The following is a 20378-nucleotide window of genomic DNA, read 5'->3' on the forward strand; positions in this document are numbered from 1 at the left end:
GGGGAGTGTGTGTGTGTAACACCGCAGCGTGTATTTGGGAATGTATGTGTAACACCGCAGCGTGTATCGGGGGGAGTGTGTGTGTGTAACACCGCAGCGTGTATCGGGGGAAGTGTGTGTGTGTAACACCGCAGCGTGTATCGGGGGGAGTGTGTGTGAAACACCGCAGCGTGTATCGGGGGGAGTGTGTGTGTAACACCGCAGCGTGTATCGGGGAGTGTGTGTGTGTGTAACACCGCAGTGTGAATCGGGGAGTGTAACACCGCAGTGTGTGTGTGTGTGTAACACCGCAGCGTGTATCGGGGAGTGTGTGTGTGTAACACCGCAGCGTGTATCGGGGAGTGTGTGTGGGTGTGTGTGTAACACCGCAGTGTGTATCGGGGAGTGTGTGTGTGTGTGTGTGTGTGTGTGTGTGTGTGTGTGTGTGTGTGTGTGTGTGTGTAACACCGCAGTGTGTATCGGGGAGTGTGTGTGTGTGTGTGTAACACCACAGCGTGTATCGGGGAGTGTGTGTGGGTGTGTGTGTGTAACACCGCAGCGTGTATCGGGGAGTGTGTGTGGGTGTGTGTGTGTAACACCGCAGCGTGTATCAGGGAGTGTGTGTGTGTGTGTAACACCGCAGTGTGTATCGGGGAGTGTGTGTGTGTGTAACACCGCAGCGTGTATCGGGGAGTGTGTGTGTGTGTAACACCGCAGTGTGTATCGGGGAGTGTGTGTGTGTGTGTGTGTGTGTGTGTAACACCGCAGTGTGTATCGGGGAGTGTGTGTGTGTGTGTGTGTGTGTGTGTAACACCGCAGTGTGTATCGGGGAGTGTGTGTGTGTGTGTGTGTGTGTAACACCGCAGCGTGTATCAGGGAGTGTGTGTGTGTGTAACACCGCAGTGTGTATCGGGGAGTGTGTGTGTGTGTGTGTGTGTGTGTGTGTGTGTGTGTGTAACACCGCAGTGTGTATCGGGGAGTGTGTGTGTGTGTGTGTGTGTGTAACACCGCAGTGTGTATCGGGGAGTGTAACACTGCAGTGTGTATCGGGGAGTGTAACACCACAGTGTGTATCGGGGAGTGTAACACCACAGTGTGTATCGGGGAGTGTGTGTGTGTGTGTGTGTGTGTGTGTGTAACACCGCAGTGTGTATCGGGGAGTGTAACACCGCAGTGTGTATCGGGGAGTGTAACACCACAGTGTGTGTGTGTGTGTGTGTGTAACACCGCAGCGTGTATCGGGGAGAGTGTGTGTCTGTAACACTGCGGCGTGTATCGGGGAGTGTGTGTGTCTAACACCGTGGCGTGTATCGGGGAGTGTGTGTGTCTAACACTGTGGCGTGTATCGGGGAGTGTGTGTGTGTGTGTGTGTGTGTGTGTGTGTGTGTGTAACACCGCAGTGTGTATCGGGGAGTGTGTGTGGGTGTGTGTGTAACACCGCAGCGTGTATCGGGGAGTGTGTGTGGGTGTGTGTGTAACACCGCAGCGTGTATCGGGGAGTGTGTGTGTGTGTAACACCGCAGTGTGTATTGGGGAGTGTGTGTGTGTGTGTGTGTGTGTGTGTGTGTGTGTAACACCGCAGTGTGTATCGGGGAGTGTGTGTGTGTGTGTGTGTAACACCGCAGTGTGTATCGGGGAGTGTGTGTGTGTGTGTGTGTGTAACACCGCAGTGTGTATCGGGGAGTGTGTGTGTGTGTGTGTGTGTAACACCGCAGTGCGTATCGGGGAGTGTGTGTGTGTAACACTGCAGTGTGCATCGGGGGGGCATTGACTTGTAGGAACAGCTGGCCTGGTCGTTAGCAGATAGGCCTCTCTATGTTCTCCCGCCCTCCCTGTCTGACATTCAGTCGGTTGATAATCAGTACATTGTGGTCAACTGCAGCCAAGAAAAGAGTTCCAGAATCAATGCACAACCTGACATGTGCTACAGTGACCTACAGCCAGCCCTCACAGAGACTCGTTTTCATCCACTGTTACAAATCGCTCTGACCAAACTTCCCAAGTAGAAGCTCTGGGGTTGTTGTCTTGTGATCTCAGATTCTCTCGGTGGAATGCCAGGGGAAAGTACATTGTGAACCGAGTCATTACGACACAGATTTCTCACACAAGGACTGGCTACCTACAGAAATAAAATGCAGACGGGCAAGATTCTGCAGTACACCAAACCAGTTTCAGGATGAATTAGGGGCCTGCCTCTTTCTATTTGTAGCTATGCATGTAATGAGCCATCTGCACAATACAAGAAAACGTGATTCCCTCTCTAACATAGGGGTACAAAATATACTCTGTGAAACTGCCACTATCGCGTGTTCCTATTTTAATCTGTTATCTGTTTTTCCGACACACGCACACACATTCCAGACATCAGCCTGCCTCTCCCTTGCACACACTAGTGCTTCACTGGGAACAAGATGATCTATAATCAGGGCATTGCACACACACACACACACATACACACACACACACACACACACACGAGGAAAAGCAGCCAGATCTATTCTGCTTGAGTGCATCAGATTCAGCATTACGCCTGTTTCGACTGTTTGTTGCATGTGTGTCTAGTGAGTGGACAGCTTACGCTCAGATGGGCTGTGTTCACTGATAATGCCCCTTTAAAAAAACGATTGATTAGTGAACCAACAATTCAATCAATTAAGGGTGTGAGTCAGCTATAAGTATGTCATTTCCTCAAATGAGATAGCACCGTCACATCCTGATCTGGCAGTAGGCCTACTCTTTCAGACATAGTTGCTATTGGAAGTGACTGGAAAGGTCGGATGGGTACCTTCATTTGTGAAAAATGTATTGAACTTGATGCAGCTAAAAAAAAAAGGATGACTACTCTTCATGAAGAAATTAAACAGTTGACCGGGCGCCTTGACCTGAATAAGGATTCTATGAGACTACTGGCATCTTTAAATGCTTCCTATCAAAACATCCAACAGGATCCTAATGGGACCTTCCCGAACTATGATACATTTCCGCCTCTACTAGCTAGAACCAGGAAATGGCTGCTCATCGTTCGACTCCAGGTGAGCGTAAATGGATGTGTCAGAACCAGAAAGAAGGAGAGGAATCGTTCTCGGGGCGCCTGCCTTTTGCCCCCCACCTCCGAACTTAAGACTCTCATCGCTTTGAGCCCCTATACCAGCTGTCTTCTGCCGGAGGGAAGCTGTCTTCTGCTTGAGGGGGGAGGGGGGGTTCCCTCCATGGCCCTCCAGCTACTTCTCCCTGTCCTAGTCAATCAACCGCCTGGGCTGTTGTGGCCTGCACGCAGACGCCGTCTCAGCAGCCCTCTTCTCAGGTGAGTTCTGTGGCTCTGGCCTCGCAATCTGCCTCGAGACGTGGCAGAGGCCGCATCATTCCGGCTATTGTGATAGGGAGTTCAATGATGATGCATATACAGTGCCTTGCGAAAGTATTCGGCCCCCTTGAACTTTGCGACATTTTGCCACATTTCAGGCTTCAAACATAAAGATATAAAACTGTATTTTCTTTGTGAAGAATCAACAACAAGTGGGACACAATCATGAAGTGGAACGACATTTATTGGATATTTCAAACTTTTTTAACAAATCAAAAACTGAAAAATTGGGCGTGCAAAATTATTCAGCCCCTTTACTTTCAGTGCAGCAAACTCTCTCCAGAAGTTCAGTGAGGATCTCTGAATGATCCAATGTTGACCTAAATGACTAATGATGATAAATACAATCCACCTGTGTGTAATCAAGTCTCCGTATAAATGCACCTGCACTGTGATAGTCTCAGAGGTCCGTTAAAAGCGCAGAGAGCATCATGAAGAACAAGGAACACACCAGGCAGGTCCGAGATACTGTTGTGAAGAAGTTTAAAGCCGGATTTGGATACAAAAAGATCCCAAGCTTTAAACATCCCAAGGAGCACTGTGCAAGCGATAATATTGAAATGGACGGAGTATCAGACCACTGCAAATCTACCATGACCTGGCCGTCCCTCTAAACTTTCAGCTCATACAAGGAGAAGACTGATCAGAGATGCAGCCAAGAGGCCCATGATCACTCTGGATGAACTGCAGAGATCTACAGCTGAGGTGGGAGACTCTGTCCATAGGACAACAATCAGTCGTATATTGCACAAATCTGGCCTTTATGGAAGAGTGGCAAGAAGAAAGCCATTTCTTAAAGATATCCATAAAAAGTGTCGTTTAAAGTTTGCCACAAGCCACCTGGGAGACACACCAAACATGTGGAAGAAGGTGCTCTGGTCAGATGAAACCAAAATTGAACTTTTTGGCAACAATGCAAAACGTTATGTTTGGCGTAAAAGCAACACAGCTGAACACACCATCCCCACTGTCAAACATGGTGGTGGCAGCATCATGGTTTGGGCCTGCTTTTCTTCAGCAGGGACAGGGAAGATGGTTAAAATTGATGGGAAGATGGATGGAGCCAAATACAGGACCATTCTGGAAGAAAACCTGATGGAGTCTGCAAAAGACCTGAGACTGGGACGGAGATTTGTCTTCCAACAAGACAATGATCCAAAACATAAAGCAACATCTACAATGGAATGGTTCAAAAATAAACATATCCAGGTGTTAGAATGGCCAAGTCAAAGTCCAGACCTGAATCCAATCGAGAATCGTTGGAAAGAACTGAAAACTGCTGTTCACAAATGCTCTCCATCCAACCTCACTGAGCTCGAGCTGTTTTGCAAGGAGGAATGGGAAAAAAATTCAGTCTCTCGATGTGCAAAACTGATAGAGACATACCCCAAGCGACTTACAGCTGTAATCGCAGCAAAAGGTGGCGCTACAAAGTATTAACTTAAAGGGGCTGAATAATTTTGCACGCCCAATTTTTCAGTTTTTGATTTGTTAAAAAAGTTTGAAATATCCAATAAATGTCGTTCCACTTCATGATTGTGTCCCACTTGTTGTTGATTCTTCACAAAAAAATACAGTTTTATATCCTTATGTTTGAAGCCTGAAATGTGGCAAAAGGTCGCAAAGTTCAAGGGGGCCGAATACTTTCGCAAGGCACTGTATCTGTACCTGGGGCAAAGACTTTGTGTTTTCCTGGGGTCAAAGTTCAGGATATCACCATGTTGCTTCCCAAGGCTGTGAGTAAGTCACCGGGGACTGATACTGTCATGGTTTATGTGGGGTCAAAGTTCGGGATATCACCAGGTTGATTCCCAAGGCTTTGAGTAAGTCACCGGGGACTGATACTGTCATGGTTCATGCGAGGTCAAAGTTCAGGATTTCACCAGGTTGCTTCCCGAGGCTGTGTGTCAGTCAACAGGGGCTGATGCTGTCATGGTTCATGTGGGGTCAAATTACATTATTAAGGGCAGCTCAGAACAGAACTGATTGGGTCTCTACTTGACACCAACAAACACCCTACCCTCTCTAAATCGTGGCATTGAACATTTCAGCAGACTGTTAGCCCTCCATAACTGGCTACAAGACTATTGCATCTCTGTGGATGTAACATTTATTGACCATTTTGATACCTTCTGGATACAAAGCTTGTATTATAAGGAGGATGGGATCCACTTTCACAGCATTATAAGGCCGTGTTGAGATAATGACTTATAAATTACCCAAGTTTAGCTCATTTAATCCCTGCCATTGTGTCACTGAGATATCATCCTGCTTCAGAAAAATGTACATTATCCTAGGGGAGTTGGAAGACAATGTAAGTAACCTAATGTATGTCCATCTTACTGCCCTGAATGCCTCTGCTGATCCTACAGCTATTGTATGCAGTAATCATATGCCTATGAACCAGAGTTATACTGTTAGCACTGCGGTGGTGTGCTCTAGTAGGAAGTCCCCTGTGTGCAGCTCACCCTGCACTAATAAATAACATGAGCATTGCTACCTCTGCTAAGCTTCCCAGTAAAGCAATGAAAACAATCAAGGATCCCAGAAAAATGTTAAAAATAGCCCGCGTTAACATACAGTGGGGCAAAAAAAGTATTTAGTCAGCCACCAATTGTGCAAGTTCTCCCAATTAAAAATATGAGAGAGGCCTGTAAATTTCATCATAGGTAAACTTCAACTATGACAGACAATATGAGAGAAAAAAAAATCCAGAAAATCACATTGTACGATTTTTAATGAATTTATTTGCAAATTATGGTGGAAAATAAGTATTTGGTCACCTACAAACAAGCAAGATTTCTGGCTCTCACAGACCTGTAACAACTTCTTTAAGAGGCTCCTCTGTCCTCCACTCGTTACCTGTATTAATGGCACCTGTTTGAACTTGTTATCAGTATAAAAGACACCTGTCCACAACCTCAAACAGTCACACTCCATACTCCACTATGGCCAAGACCAAAGAGCTGTCAAAGCACACCAGAAACAAAATTGTAGACCTGCACCAGGCTGGGAAGACTGAATCTGCAATAGGTAAGCAGCTTGGTTTGAAGAAATCAACTGTGGGAGCAATTATTAGGAAATGGAAGACATACAAGACCACTGATAATCTCCCTCGATCTGGGGCTCCACGCAAGATCTCACCCAGTGGGGTCAAAATGATCACAAGAACGGTGTGCAAAAATCCCAGAACCACACGGGGGGACCTAGTGAATGACCTGCAGAGAGCTGGGACCAAAGTAACAAAGCCTACCATCAGTAACACACTACGCCACCAGGGACTCAAATCATGCAGTGCCAGACGTGTCAACCTGCTTAAGCCAGTACATGTCCAGGCCCGTCTGAAGTTTGCTAGAGAGCATTTGGATGATCCAGAAGAAAATTGGGAGAATGTCATATGGTCAGATAAAACCAAAATATAACTTTTTGGTAAAAACTCAACTTGTCGTGTTTGGAGGACAAAGAATGCTGAGTTGCAGCCAAAGAACACCATACCTACTGTGAAGCATGGGGTGGAAACATCATGCTTTGGGGCTGTTTTTCTGCAAAGGGACCAGGACGACTGATCCGTGTAAAGGAAAGAATGAATTGGGCCATGTATCGTGAGCTTTTGAGTAAAAACCTCCTTCCATCAGCAAGGGCATTGAAGATGAAACGTGGCTGGGTCTTTCAGCATGACAATGATCCCAAACACACCGCCCGGGCAACGAAGGAGTGGCTTCGTAAGAAGCATTTCAAGGTCCTGGAGTGGCCTAGCCAGTCTCCAGATCTCAACCCCATAGAAAATCTTTGGAGGGAATTGAAAGTCCATGTTGCCCAGCAACAGCCCCAAAACATCACTGCTCTAGAGGAGATCTGCATGGAGGAATGGGCCAAAATACCAGCAACAGTGTATGAAAACCTTGTGAAGACTTACAGAAAACGTTTGACCTCTGTCATTGCCAACAAAGGGTATATAACAAAGTATTGAGATAAACTTTTGTTATTGACCAAATACTTATTTTCCACCATAATTTGCAAATAAATTCATTAAAAATCCTACAATGTGATTTTCTGGATTTTTTTTCTCATTTTGTCTGTCATAGTTGAAGTGTACCTATGATGAAAATTACAGGCCTCTCACATATTTTTAAGTGGGAGAACTTGCACAATTGTTGGCTGACTAAATACTTTTTTGACCCACTGTATGTAGCTTAAGAAACAAGGTTCACAAAATCAATAATTTGCTAGTAACAGATGACATTCATATTCTGACAATCTCTGAAACTCACTTAGATAATACAGTGGTAGCAATACATGGTTATAAGATCTACAATTAAGACAGAAATGCCAAAGGTGGAGGTGTGGCTGTTTATATTCAGAACCACATTCCTGTAAAGCTTAGATAGGATCTCATGTTAAATACTGTTGAAGTAATATGACTACAGGTTCATCTGCCTCACCTAAAGCTTTGTGGGAACCTGCTATAGACCATCAAGTGCTAACAGTCAGTATCTGGATAACGTGTGTGAAATGCTTGATAATATATGTGATATCAATAGAGGCACACTTTCTGGGAGATTTAAATATTGACTGGCTTTCATCAGGCTGCCCACTCACGAGAAAGTTTCAAACTGTAACTAGTGCCTGCAACCTGGTTCAGGTTATCAATCTACCAGGGTAGTTACAAAGAGTACAGTAATGAAATCATCAACATGTATTGATCATATATTTAATAATGCTGCAGAAATTTGTTTGAAAGCAGTATCCAGATCCATCCAATGTAGTGATCACAATATAGTAACCACAGCTAGGAAAACCAAAGTTCCAAAGGCTGAGCCTAATATTGTGGATAAAAGTGTTGCAGTGATTGTATTGATTAAAAGTGTTGTCGTGATGTGAAGAATATTTGTTGGTCCGTGGTGTGTAATGACAAGCAATCAGACGCTGCACTTCACAAATTTATGAAATTGCTTATCGCAGTTACTAATAAGAACGCAGCCATTAAGAAAATGACTGTAAAAAAAATTAAATCCCCATGGATTTATGAGGAATTGTAAAATGTTATGGTTGGATGGATGAGGCAAAAGAGATGTCAAATAGGTCTGGCTAATTGAGAAATCATGTGACTTAAATTGAATTTAAAAAGAAGAAACTACTACGCTATGAAACAAAGATAAACGACATAAAGAATAATAGTAAAAATCTTTGGAGCAACTTAAATGACATTTTGGGAAAAGATGAATACCGCTCCATCATTTATTGAATCCGATGGCTCATTCATCACAAAACCCACTGATATTGCCAACCACTTGAATGATTTTTTAATTTGCAAGATTACGAAACTTAGGCATGACATGCCAGCAACAAACGCTGACACTACACATCCAAGTATATCTGACCAAATTATGAAAGACAAGCATTGTAAATTGACAAGCATTTTTTTTTCCATAAAGTAAGGATGGAAGAGATGAAAAAACTATTGTCTATCAACAATGACAAGACACCGGGGACTGACAACCTGGATGAAATATTACTGAGGCTAATAGCGTATGATATTGCCACTCCTATTTGCCATATCTTCAATTTAAGCCTACTAAAAAGTGTGTGCCCTCAGGCCTGGAGGGAAGCAAAACTTATTCCCCTACCTAAGAACAGTAAAACGACCTTAACTGGCTCGACCAATCAGCCTGTTATCAACCCTTAGTAAACTTTTGGAAAAAATTGTGTTTGACCAGATACAATGCTATTTTTCAGTAAACAAATTGACAACATACTTTCATTATGCTTATATGGAAGGACATTCAACAAGCACAGCACTTACACAAATGACTTATAATTAATTACCTGACAGAAATTAATGATAAAAAGATTGTGGGGGCTGTTTTGCTAGACTTCAGTGCAGCTTTTGACATTATAGATCATAGTTTGTTACTGGAAAAATGTATGTGTTATGGCTTTACACTCCCTGCTATATTGTGGATAGAGTTACCTGTCTAACAGAACACAAACGGGATTCTTTAATGGAAGCCTCTCCAACAAAATCCAGGTAGAATCAGGAATTCCCCAAGGCAGCTGTCTAGGCCCCTTACTTTTTTCAATCTTTACTAACGACATGCCTCTGGCTTTGAGTAAAGCCAGTGTGTTCATGTATGCGGATGACTCAACACTATACACGTCAGCTACCACAGCAACACTTAACAAAGAGCTACAGTTAGCGTCAGAATGGGTGGCAAGGAATAAGTTAGTCCTAAATATTTGAACAACTAAAAGCATTGTATTTGGGACAAATCATTCACTAAACCCTGAACCTTAACTAAATCTTGTAATGAAGAATGTGGAAATTAAGCAAGTTGAGGGAACTAAACTGCTTGGAGTAACCCTGGATTGTAAAATGGTCCAAACATATTGATACAATAGTAGCTAGGATGGGGAGAAGTCTGTCTGCAATTAAGCGCTGCATTATTTTTTTTATATATTTTTTCTCCCCAATTTCGTGGTATCCAATTGTTAGTAGCTACTATCTTGTCTCATCGCTACAACTCCCGTATGGGCTCGGGAGAGACGAAGGTTGAAAGTCATGCGTCCTCCGATACACAACCCAACCAAGCCGCACTGCTTCTTAACACAGCGCGCATCCAACCCGGAAGCCAGCCGCACCAATGTGTCGGAGGAAACACAGTGCACCTGGCAACCTTGGTTAGCGTGCACTGCGCCCGGCACACCACAGGAGTCGCTGGTGCGCGATGAGATAAGGATATCTCTACCGGCCAATCCCTCCCTAACCCGGACAACTCTATGCCAATTGTGCGTCACCCCACGGACCTCCCGGTCGCGGCCGGTTACGACAGAGCCTGGGCGCGAACCCAGAGTCTCTGGTGGCACCCGGGAGGCCCCCAAGCACTGCATTAGTAACAGCACTATCAACAGGGCAGGTCCTACAGGCCCTAGTTTTGTCGCACCTGGACTACTGTTCAGTCGTGTGGTCAGGTGCCACAAAGAGGGACTTAGGAAAATTGAAATTGTCTCAGAACAGGGCAGCACGGCTGGCCCTTGGATATACACAGAGAGCTAACATTAATGATATGCATGTCAATCTCTCCTGGCTCAAAGTGGAGGAGAGAATGACTTCATCACTACTTGTATTTATGAGAGGTATTGACATGTTAAATGCACCGAGCTGTCTGTCTAAACTACTGGCACACAGCTCAGACACCCATGCATACCCCACAAGACATACACCAGAGGTCTCTTCACAGTCCCCAAGTCCAGAACAGACTATGTGAGGCACACAGTACTACATTGAGCCATGACTACATGGAACTATCACACATCAAGTAACTCATGCCAGCAGTAAAATTTGATTTAAAAAACAGATAAAAATACACTGTATGGAACAGCGGGGACTGTGAAGCATCACAAACATGGACACATGCATACAAACACACGATAACATACGCACTATACACAAACATGTACACATGGATTTTGTTTTATAGATAAGTGGTATTAGAGTTGAGGCCTGGGGGCACACACTTAATATGTTGTGAAATCTGTTATGGATGTATTGCAATGTATAACTGCCTTAATTTTGCTAGACCCCAGGAAGAGTAGCTGCTGCGTTGGCAGCAGCTAATGGCAATCCATAACAAATACAAATACTAGAAACCTGAGTTGAAGACCTATTTCTCTCACCCCGGTGATGCTACATGAGGCCGAGCCACTTCCACATACCCTCCAGTGTTCCTATTGTGATGCTAAATGGTACCACTGGTGAGAAACTGCAGGTAGTGATCTAACAAAAGACAAGTAGTCTTTCCAGCCATTACCTACTCTCTTAGCCCTGCTGACACTCATAACATAAACAGGTAATGCCATCTCATTGAAACAAAGTGCGTAACCTACTCGCAGGCAGACACAGACCCACATACAGAGGCCTGCCAACAACAGAAAAAAAAATGACTGATACTGAATACATTGGCAGTAGCCTAAAGCACACCACAGGATGTTTCTCAGAGGTAAGCCACATGCTTGCAGCTCAACTTCACAAGGCAGCTCCCTATTAGTTAATTCACAGCAACAACAAAAACACACCAACATATCTGAGACTTGCCCGATGTGTCCGCCTTTAGAAAGACCAAATGGGTAGGTTTCAAAGAAACGTGTTTGCAGACTTATTTCATAAGCAGATAACGATACTTTTATTTTGCAACAAAAAAAAGTTACACAGCCTCCAGTCACACAGACCCTGTATGTGAAGATGTAGCAGGAGAGGCAAGCAGGAGAGGTAGGGAGGAATGAAATGAGTACCTGTACTCGGCTTTGGTCTATGGTCTTCTTTCTCCTCGCGTTCCTTCCAACGCCGCACCTGCTCCTGTCTCATCTTCAGGAACAAGGTCTTCTTCTGGTCCTCGCTCAGGGCCTCCAGCACATCAGGATCGATGTACATGTCCTTTAGTATCTGCTGCAGCATGGTGGCGGCGGGCTGGAGGTGGAGGGGTAAGGCGGTAAGGGCTGCCCAGTCTAGCAGGGTGTGGATGGGTACTGTCCGGACTCCTTGGGTCGACAGTTTCCTGAAGACGTGTTGGCTTCTAAACAAGCTTCATGAGGAGAAGGAGAAGATCGAGCCTCCTCTGTCACATACACAAGCTGTAGACAGCTTCCTCTGACGTCCTCTGCACTGACACTCCCTCCTCCCTCCACACACACGTCAGTCGTCCTCAGTCCTCATCAGGCAGCCATGGCTGGGTGAATCTGCATCAGGGAAAATGACACATCACAACCTCTGTCAGCACTGTAGATGACTGGCACTCCCTGCTGTATGCTAATCATGCTGCTGTTAAGTGCTCCTAGCCACTTGTCCTTCCTTGTCTTTTGATTTATTTTCTTACTTTTTCCCCTTTGTCTCTTCTCCTCTTAAGATGCAACTGCTCATTGCCTTCTTTTTCAATGCATAGTAAATCACAGCGATCTCCTTTCCCTTCTTCAGACGAATGATAGAGTTCAAACCCTGGCTTCCTCACCCAAGCCATGGGCAGGGCTCTGAGAGCGACTGTCTGGCCCTGGATGGGAGGAGATTCCAAAGGAATGGGGCATTTTTTTCTGCCGTCAGTAACCCCCCCACCCCCCTTTCCAACCGCCCTTCTTTTTTGTCTTCTTCTTCCAAACTCCCATGAGATGGCTGCTCCATTTTTAACACGGTCGTTGTTGGGCTGTAACCAAAATGCAGGGCCACATCCCAGGACAGCGTGAGTAGAACGCTACTCTAGCAGAGGGGCTGAAAGGACTTCACTAGGCATGGTGGTCATATTAAACAATGGAAACAGCACAATCAACATTTGGAGGGAGACAAAGGTAGACTGAGAACTGTCACTGCTGGGAAACAGATTGGTTTAAACGCAACACTTGGTGGAGGGGGGACAAAATGACAAAAAGAAGAGAAGCGAGTGAGTCAGTGACAGAGAATTCAGCAGAACGTGTGCGAGAAAGGATGTTGTTTAAGGAGGATGTACTCACAGTGGGGTGCAGACGCTCCACGGCAGAGTAACTACTCGGGAGAGTGAGTGTGCTTGTGTGTCCTCCTCCTTGCCTTTGTGTAGGACTGAGCTGATGACATCACAGCATTCCATGAACTGTCTCTCACTCTATCTCCCGCTCTGTAAGACACACACAATAATTATCTTGGTGGTGGTGGTAGGGGGGGGGAGTCAGGAAACAGAGCTCAGCCAAGCTAGCTGGAAAAGAAGTAACAGCATCCTGTTGAACAGAAATAGAGAGATCAAAACCAGCTGCTGTTAGGAAACCATGTTTCTATTGCCTGGATTGTGCAATTTGATTGCTATTCAAAAATATTTTGTATTTCTTTTTTACAACAATCCAATTGCACATTTTGCTTTTACTTGTCACATTTCTCCTCCGCAAACTATCTCCTCTTTTCTTATTTTTCAAAAGCTCTACCACTCCACCTCCCCTGAATACATAGCTCCTCCCCCCATAAAAGTCTAGTCCTCTTCAGACCATATTTGTCCCCTTAATCCCATATAATCCCTCTATCGCTTTCTCAAACACCAAACTAACCAACGAAACACTAACATATAGAAAAAGATAAATCGACAGTTTTCTTCAGAGATGCCAATATCTAGCTTACACAATTGCCCCACTTCCAAGTTTCAAATTCAAGTGAACAGCACCATCTGGTGGTCAAACACTTTGGCCTGTAAATGAAGGTATTTTTTCTCTCTCAAAAATGTCTTTATCCATAACTGCAATTTGTCTCATTTAGTCTCATCAGATCAGTAAAATTATATGGATAGGTTTAAGCCACAAAAAAAAAATTGATTTCGAAAACAATGATGATACCATTTAAATACAAACAACGGGCAATTGTCCAGTAGGCTTACAGCCAGTCTACTGTAAACCACTCCTGTAACTGCGTTGATGTAAAGAGCTGCTGTTTCCCATATACTGAAGTCATTGTTTCGCGTTACCCTGCTCAGACGTTGCATGCATCAACCAATGGTTGCGTGCCGCGTCATCGACTGAAACTAGATTCACTACATACTGGTCTTGACGAGAAGGGGAAAAATGAGTACATGTGTAGTTAAGATGGAATGTCGCCTTGTAAAAGTCCAAAAGCATGTCACAGGCACTCTTAATATTTGCCCCGAAAACCGGACCATCTGGTTGTTGGAGACTTGGCAGAGGCTATCGACCGACAGATTCCTATAATGTGTGGTTAGCTGATACGTAAAATACCTATCAGGCGTAATGAAATCTGGCAGACATCAGCAAGGAACGTGCCCAGTGTCTTTCTGGATGCATCACTCCTCAAGGTCCATCACAGCACAACATATTGCTTTAACCAATTGCGCCATCTGCTGGTTGTAGCCTATTTGAAAAGACTACAAGGATGATGGGTTTCAGTTTTTTTTAACTAGTCAGTTAAGAATAAATTGTTACTTATAATGACGACCTACCGGGGAACAGTGGGTTGGTTAGCTGCCTTGTTCAGGGGCAGAACAAGGTATCTTGTAAACTCGGGGATTCGACCCGACAACCTTCCGGTTTACTGGCCCAACCACTGCGCTACCTGCCGCCCCAAAATAGCACTTCAACAATCAGATTAGGAATTGTTTAAAATGACATGTTTTCAGGAGCCGGTTTAATGCCGCCATCTTCTCTCACCCCCAAATGTTTTCAGGTGTAGCATCCTCCTCATCAAAGTAATTTCTGCATTGTTCATGACAACTGAGAACTTGGAAATCTCCGACATTTGATTTCAATGTGTTAACGACAACTGGGAACTCTGGTAAAAAGAAGCACTAAGTGGGGGGTTTAAAGTTTTGAATGGTCATCCAACTCGGAATTCCAAGTCGGAAACTAGGGGATCAACCTGTGTCACGTTCACATCTAGTCATTGTGATCGGAGGAAATACTTGTTTACTTAAGAGGAATGACTTGGAGCGGTCATGTGCTTGGAAGGAACGCAAGAACCATTCTCACTATTGACAGACGAATCCGCGGCCATTTTCATTGGTGTGTGTGACGTCAGAGTTCAGCGTGTGGGAAAGCTTGGAGTCTTGACACTGGTGTAGCAAAAAACCCCGCAGTCCCCTAAATGCAGTGGTGTAAAGTACTTAAGTAAAAAAAACTTGAAAGTACTACTTAAGGTGCTTTTTTGGTGGTATCTATACTTTAAATTACCATTTATATTTTTACAACTTTTACTTTACTACATTCCTAAAGAAAACTATGTACTTTTTACGCCATACATTTTCCCTGACACCCAAAAGTACTTGTTACATTTTGAAAGTTTTGCAAGAAAAAAATGATCTAATTCACACACTTATCGAGAGAACATCCCAGGTCATCCCTACTGCCTCTGATCTGGCGGACTCACTAAACACATGCTTTGTTTATAAATGATGTCTGAGAGTTGGAGCGTGCCCCTGGCTATGAGTTTGGAATTTGAAATTATTTATACTTTTACTTTTGATATTTAAGTATATTTTAGAAATTACATTTACTTTTGATACGTAAGTATATTTAAAACCAAGTACTGGACTTTTACTCAAGTTGGATTTTACTGGGTGACTTTTGCTTTTACTTGAGTCATTTTCTATTAAGGTATCGTTAGTTTTAGTTTTACTCAAGTATGACATTTGGGTACTTTTTTCACCACGGCCATAATGCAGGCGCCTGTCATCTCACACCTAGCCTACGTCAAAAACATTTTTAATGTTGACAGTAACCTTCCTTTTTCATTTCCACGTGTAGCAAGCGAAGGGTTTGTTGTCCAATCTACATGGTAGTAGATGAGTCAGACAGACAATATTTCTCAGGGGGGCCGGCGGCAGCCCTCTTTAGCTTCCTCGCCTAATTGGCTATCACGTTCAAAAAAGTTAGGTGAATCAGGTCGGACTGGGATGGAGAGTGAGTGTGTTGTTCAAGATGGATAAACAAAAGGCAAAACCAAGTGGTGCACAACAAATGCCGAAAGAATCGGATCAATCTTGTGCCAAATCACATCAGCAAAGCTACCACCTCCTTCGACTAACGAAACACCATGGCAGGTGGAAACGAGTAGGCCTACTTATGTAGAAACTAGTACTAGCAGCCTCCCAGTCCCGACAGAGACCTCACTGCCCGGGCCCCCAATGGCAGTGGCTTTGCTCCTCTTCCTCCCCTCGAGAATAGTGACAGAGATCGACTCCCCTTCTGTGAACACTGGTAAGTCTACGAGTGATGAGACGGATAGCCGACAGCGTGGAGTCCAAGTTCAAATGTGTCATATAAATAGGCTACCAGCTAAATACTGGATATAGCTATAGATAGGCTAGACTGCATTGTCTGTAAAATGAAACAATCAGTTGTGTTGATTGTGGACTGATTATATTATTTGGCATCAAGGCTGGTTTTAGACCACACATACTTTCTATCCAAGCTGCGATAGAGCGCGAGGACCGCCAAGGTAGGCTTTAGGCTTAAAATATATATATATATATATATAAGTTACTGATTAGTATGCTGTTGCATGGAAAATTCATTTTACAATGTGCAATTTTAAATGTCCCACTTTAATTACTGAACAAGTGAATACATTATTACCGCCAGACAGCATTCTAAATAGCAGCTTTGCGAAACCGTAGGCCTATAGCTTCTTGAAACATAAATGTTAGGCTTATGAGAAAATGACGAGCAAACAAAAAAGGAACATGTATCCATTGAAGAAAAGATGTAGGCTACTACATGCACTAGCACCACATAATCTGATTGTCCATCGATAAACAGCCGTGTAAAATTGCAATTTCAGAACTATGGACAGGGATCAGTAGCCAATATCCTGTGAGTGGCTAACGGATTAGATTTTAGAGGGATTTTGCGGGAGTACAGATAAACCGCGCCACATCAGTGGGCCCAGAGATTATAACCAAGTTTCATAGTTGGAATTCAAATTGAGGGGCGTTCAAGTGCATTTTTACCAATAGAACGGTCGTATTTAGGATTTCCCGATATGACGTGAATGCGGCAGTAGAGCTCTGACTTCTCCGACCTTGAATATCACTGACGTCACGATTTGACCTCGTTGTTTTTCTGGTTCCCAGTTGTCTTGAAAGCACAATTTGTCCCCTGTTTGCGCATTGGCAGCAGTGTCTGGTCTATGAGATTATTAGCAAGCAATCAATCAATCAATCACATTTCTTAGGACCTTCACAAAGATAGTATAACTTTTATAGACCTTATATTCTGAAAGGAAAGCCTCTTTTTAAAGGAGTGCAGAGGTCATTATATTGGGTAACAAAAAAGTTTGTGGTTATCTAATTGACTATGGCGCGCCAAATTTCAAAACTCAGCCGACCACGTTTGGAGTGAGTCTGATTAATCAGGCTGTAATGCACAATTAATTGGATATACAGCCTGAAATGAATACATGCAAAATCGTGTAAATGTTCCTTATATGCCAGAATGTCGAATAAAATTACATTTAAACTTACTGTACTGGTTGTCTGTGAGGTTTGTTCTTCAGCTCCTCAAAATTTGAGACATTTAATCCTAGTAAAAATCCCCTGTTTTAGGTGAGTTAGGACCACCACTTTATTTTAAGAATGTAAAATGTCAGAATAATATTGGAGAGAACCATTTATTTCAGCTTTTATTTCTTTCATCACATTCCCAGTGGGTCAGAGGTATACATACACTCATTTAGTATTTAGTAGCATTGCCTTTCAATTGTTTAACTTGGGTCAAATGTTTCGGGTAGCTTTCCACAAGCTTCCCACAATAAATTGGGTGAATTGTGGCCCATTCCTCCTGACAGAGCTGGTGTAACTGAGTCAGGTTTGTAGGCCTCCTTGCTCGCACACGCTTATTCAGTTCTGCCCACAAATTTTCTATAGGATTTAGGATGGCCACTCCAATACCTTGACTTTGTTGTCCTTAAGCCATTTTGCCACAACTTTGGAAGTATGCTTGGGGTCATTGTCCATTTGGAAGACCTATTTGTGACCAAGTTTTAACTGATGTCTTGAGATGTTGCTTCAATATATCCACATCATTTTCCTCCCTTATTATGCCATCTATTTTGTGAAGTGCACCAGTCCCTCCTGCAGCAAATCACCCCCACAACATGATTCTGCCACCTCTGTGCTTCACGGTTGGGATGGTGTTCTTCAGCTTGCAAGCCTCCCCCTTTTTCCTACAAATGTAACGATGGTCATTATGGCCAAACAGTTCTATTTTGTTTCATCAGACCAGAGGGCATTTCTCCAAAAAGTACGATCTTTGTCCCCATGTGCAGTTGCAAACCGTATTCTGGCTTTTTTATGGCGGTTTTGGAGCAGTGGCTTCTTCCTTGCTGAGCGGCCTTTAAGGTTATGTCGATATAGGACTTGTTTTACTGTGGATATAGATACTTTTGTACCTGTATCCTACAGCATCTTCACAAGGTCGTTTGCTGTTGTTCTGGGATAGATTTGGACTTTTCGCACCAAAGAACGTTCATATCTAGGAGACAGAACGCGTCTCCTTCCTGAGCGGTATGACAGCTGCGTGGTCCCATGGTGTTTATACTTGCGTACAATTGTTTGTACAGATGAACTTGGCACCTTCAGACATTTGGAAATTGCTCCAAAGGTATAACCAGACTTGTGGAGGTCTACAATTTTGTTTCTGAGGTCTTGGCTGATTTCTTTTGATTTTCCAATGATGTCAAGCAAAGAGGCACTGAGTTTGAAGGTAGGCCTTGAAATACATCCACATGTACACCTCCAATTGACTCGAATGATGTCAATTAGCCTATCAGAAGCTTCTAAAGCCATGACATCATTTTCAGGGATATTCCAAGCTGTTTAGAGGCACAGTCAACTTGGTGCATGTAAACACTGGAATTGTGATACAGTGAATTATAAGTAAAAAAGAATCTGTTAGTAAACAATTGTTGGATAAATTACTTGTGTCATGCACAAAGTAGATGTCCTAACCGACTTGCCAAAACTATAGTTTGTTAACAAGAAATTAGTGGAGTGGTTGAAAAACAAGTTTTAATGACTCCAACCTAAGTGTATGTAAACTTCCGACTTCAACTGTATATAGTTCGGTTATAGGCACCAAGGTAAAGTTTAGTTTTATAGTGAATATATTGGGGTTCTCTTGTCAATAGCTATTTAACCAAGCATTCCATGACAATGAAAATTGTAGATTCTGGATGAGAGGAGGATGGCGAACAGTCAACACCTTTTTTGTGTGAATTTTAGATTTTTTTTTAGAAGATTGAAATCTGAATAAAAAAATGAATAAGTGACAAATTCTCCATCCTCCGCTGATTCCCTAGACCCATAATGGATTAAAGGAGCATTACGCTCAGGATCCCTCATCCTTGACCCACCCTCCTCTACTCTCCTCACCGCCTCAGCATACGAAACCTTCTGTACTACTCTGACTCTGGCCAACTCAACCTGCCTCTCTTACACCGGACACTTCCGATTCTTATCAATATGGGCACCCTTACAGTTGACACACACACACACACACACACACACACACACACACACACTCCTCCTCTGTCCCATGCACACTTCCCAAATCTTGGAATCTCCCTGTTACACACTGCTGCAACATGGCCATAAACATGGCACCTGTAACACCTATCTGCACACTTCATGCTACCAAAGAGATCACTCCTTTCAATGTCGCCCTGTTCCGAAGAGCAAAGCAAGAAACAGATCTTGAGCCAAGTCGCGTGACACAGAGCGCCCGATCCCTCTGGTCAGAGGAAACACAAACAAATATCACAAGGCCACTACGAGTTACCCTCACTGATTCAACTGCACCCAACTCCTTACTCACCCACCCTGATCCGCCAAAAGACAAGGATTCATTTTCTCCCAAAACGTCACTCCTCCTACTCCTCTTTATCATGTCCATCAATACAAGGCTCGGACTCCGTGCTCCTCGCCACACCTTCCACTTCCATTAAAATCGTCCTCGTTCACTTCCATTTCCCTTCCAGAAGTCGGTCTGGCGACCTTCTTACTCTTTTCTACAGTTTTCTTCGACACCCCATCTCCCTTTATATCTCAATTGTCCTCAATTTCGAACTCTTCTTTTCTCACTCTCTTCGACACCTTTTTATTTTTCCTATTCCATTCCACATGTTCGAAACAGAAGGCTGTGTCCTCCAGCTTAGGTAGAGGCAGTGCTTCCCCACACTCATAACAGAAGTTCCTGTCATTCCCACTTGTCTCTGTAGCCTTTTCCCAGTCGCTCAACACCGACTGACCTGAAGCCATTTCGTCTATCAACCATCACCTTCTCTGATTAATATTTACTATACGTATTTTTACATTATGGTGCCAGTGCCAAGGATAATGACGACGAAACTGTTGATTTCACCAGAGTTCTGTCTATCTACAGAGATGTGCGTGGCTATCAAAACGTCACGCCAGTGTAAGCCTACACGAAACACAGCGCTTATTTTAAGTGTTTAAAAAAAATCCCCTATAGGAAAAACGCATGGCGGAAAAATGTTTGGAACCATTTCCTTGTTTGACCGCTAGGT

General features: G+C 43.7%; 1 protein-coding gene across 1 annotated transcript in view; it reads right to left on the minus strand.

The window, feature by feature from the left end:
• Positions 1-12992, minus strand: part of LOC139418637 (proteoglycan 4-like) — a 33403-nt gene extending 20411 nt beyond the window's left edge. Inside the window, exons 1-2 of the mRNA XM_071168250.1 lie at positions 12839-12992; positions 11633-12076 (exon numbers count right to left, since the gene is read on the minus strand). Coding sequence (XP_071024351.1) covers positions 11633-11795 — 163 coding nt within the window. The 5' untranslated portion in view covers positions 11796-12076; positions 12839-12992. The remainder of the gene's footprint in view (positions 1-11632; positions 12077-12838) is intronic.
• Between the last annotated feature and the right edge of the window lie 7386 nt (positions 12993-20378).

This window comes from Oncorhynchus clarkii, chromosome 10 (genome assembly GCF_045791955.1).
Source record: "Oncorhynchus clarkii lewisi isolate Uvic-CL-2024 chromosome 10, UVic_Ocla_1.0, whole genome shotgun sequence".
Classification (NCBI taxonomy): Eukaryota; Metazoa; Chordata; class Actinopteri; order Salmoniformes; family Salmonidae; genus Oncorhynchus; species Oncorhynchus clarkii.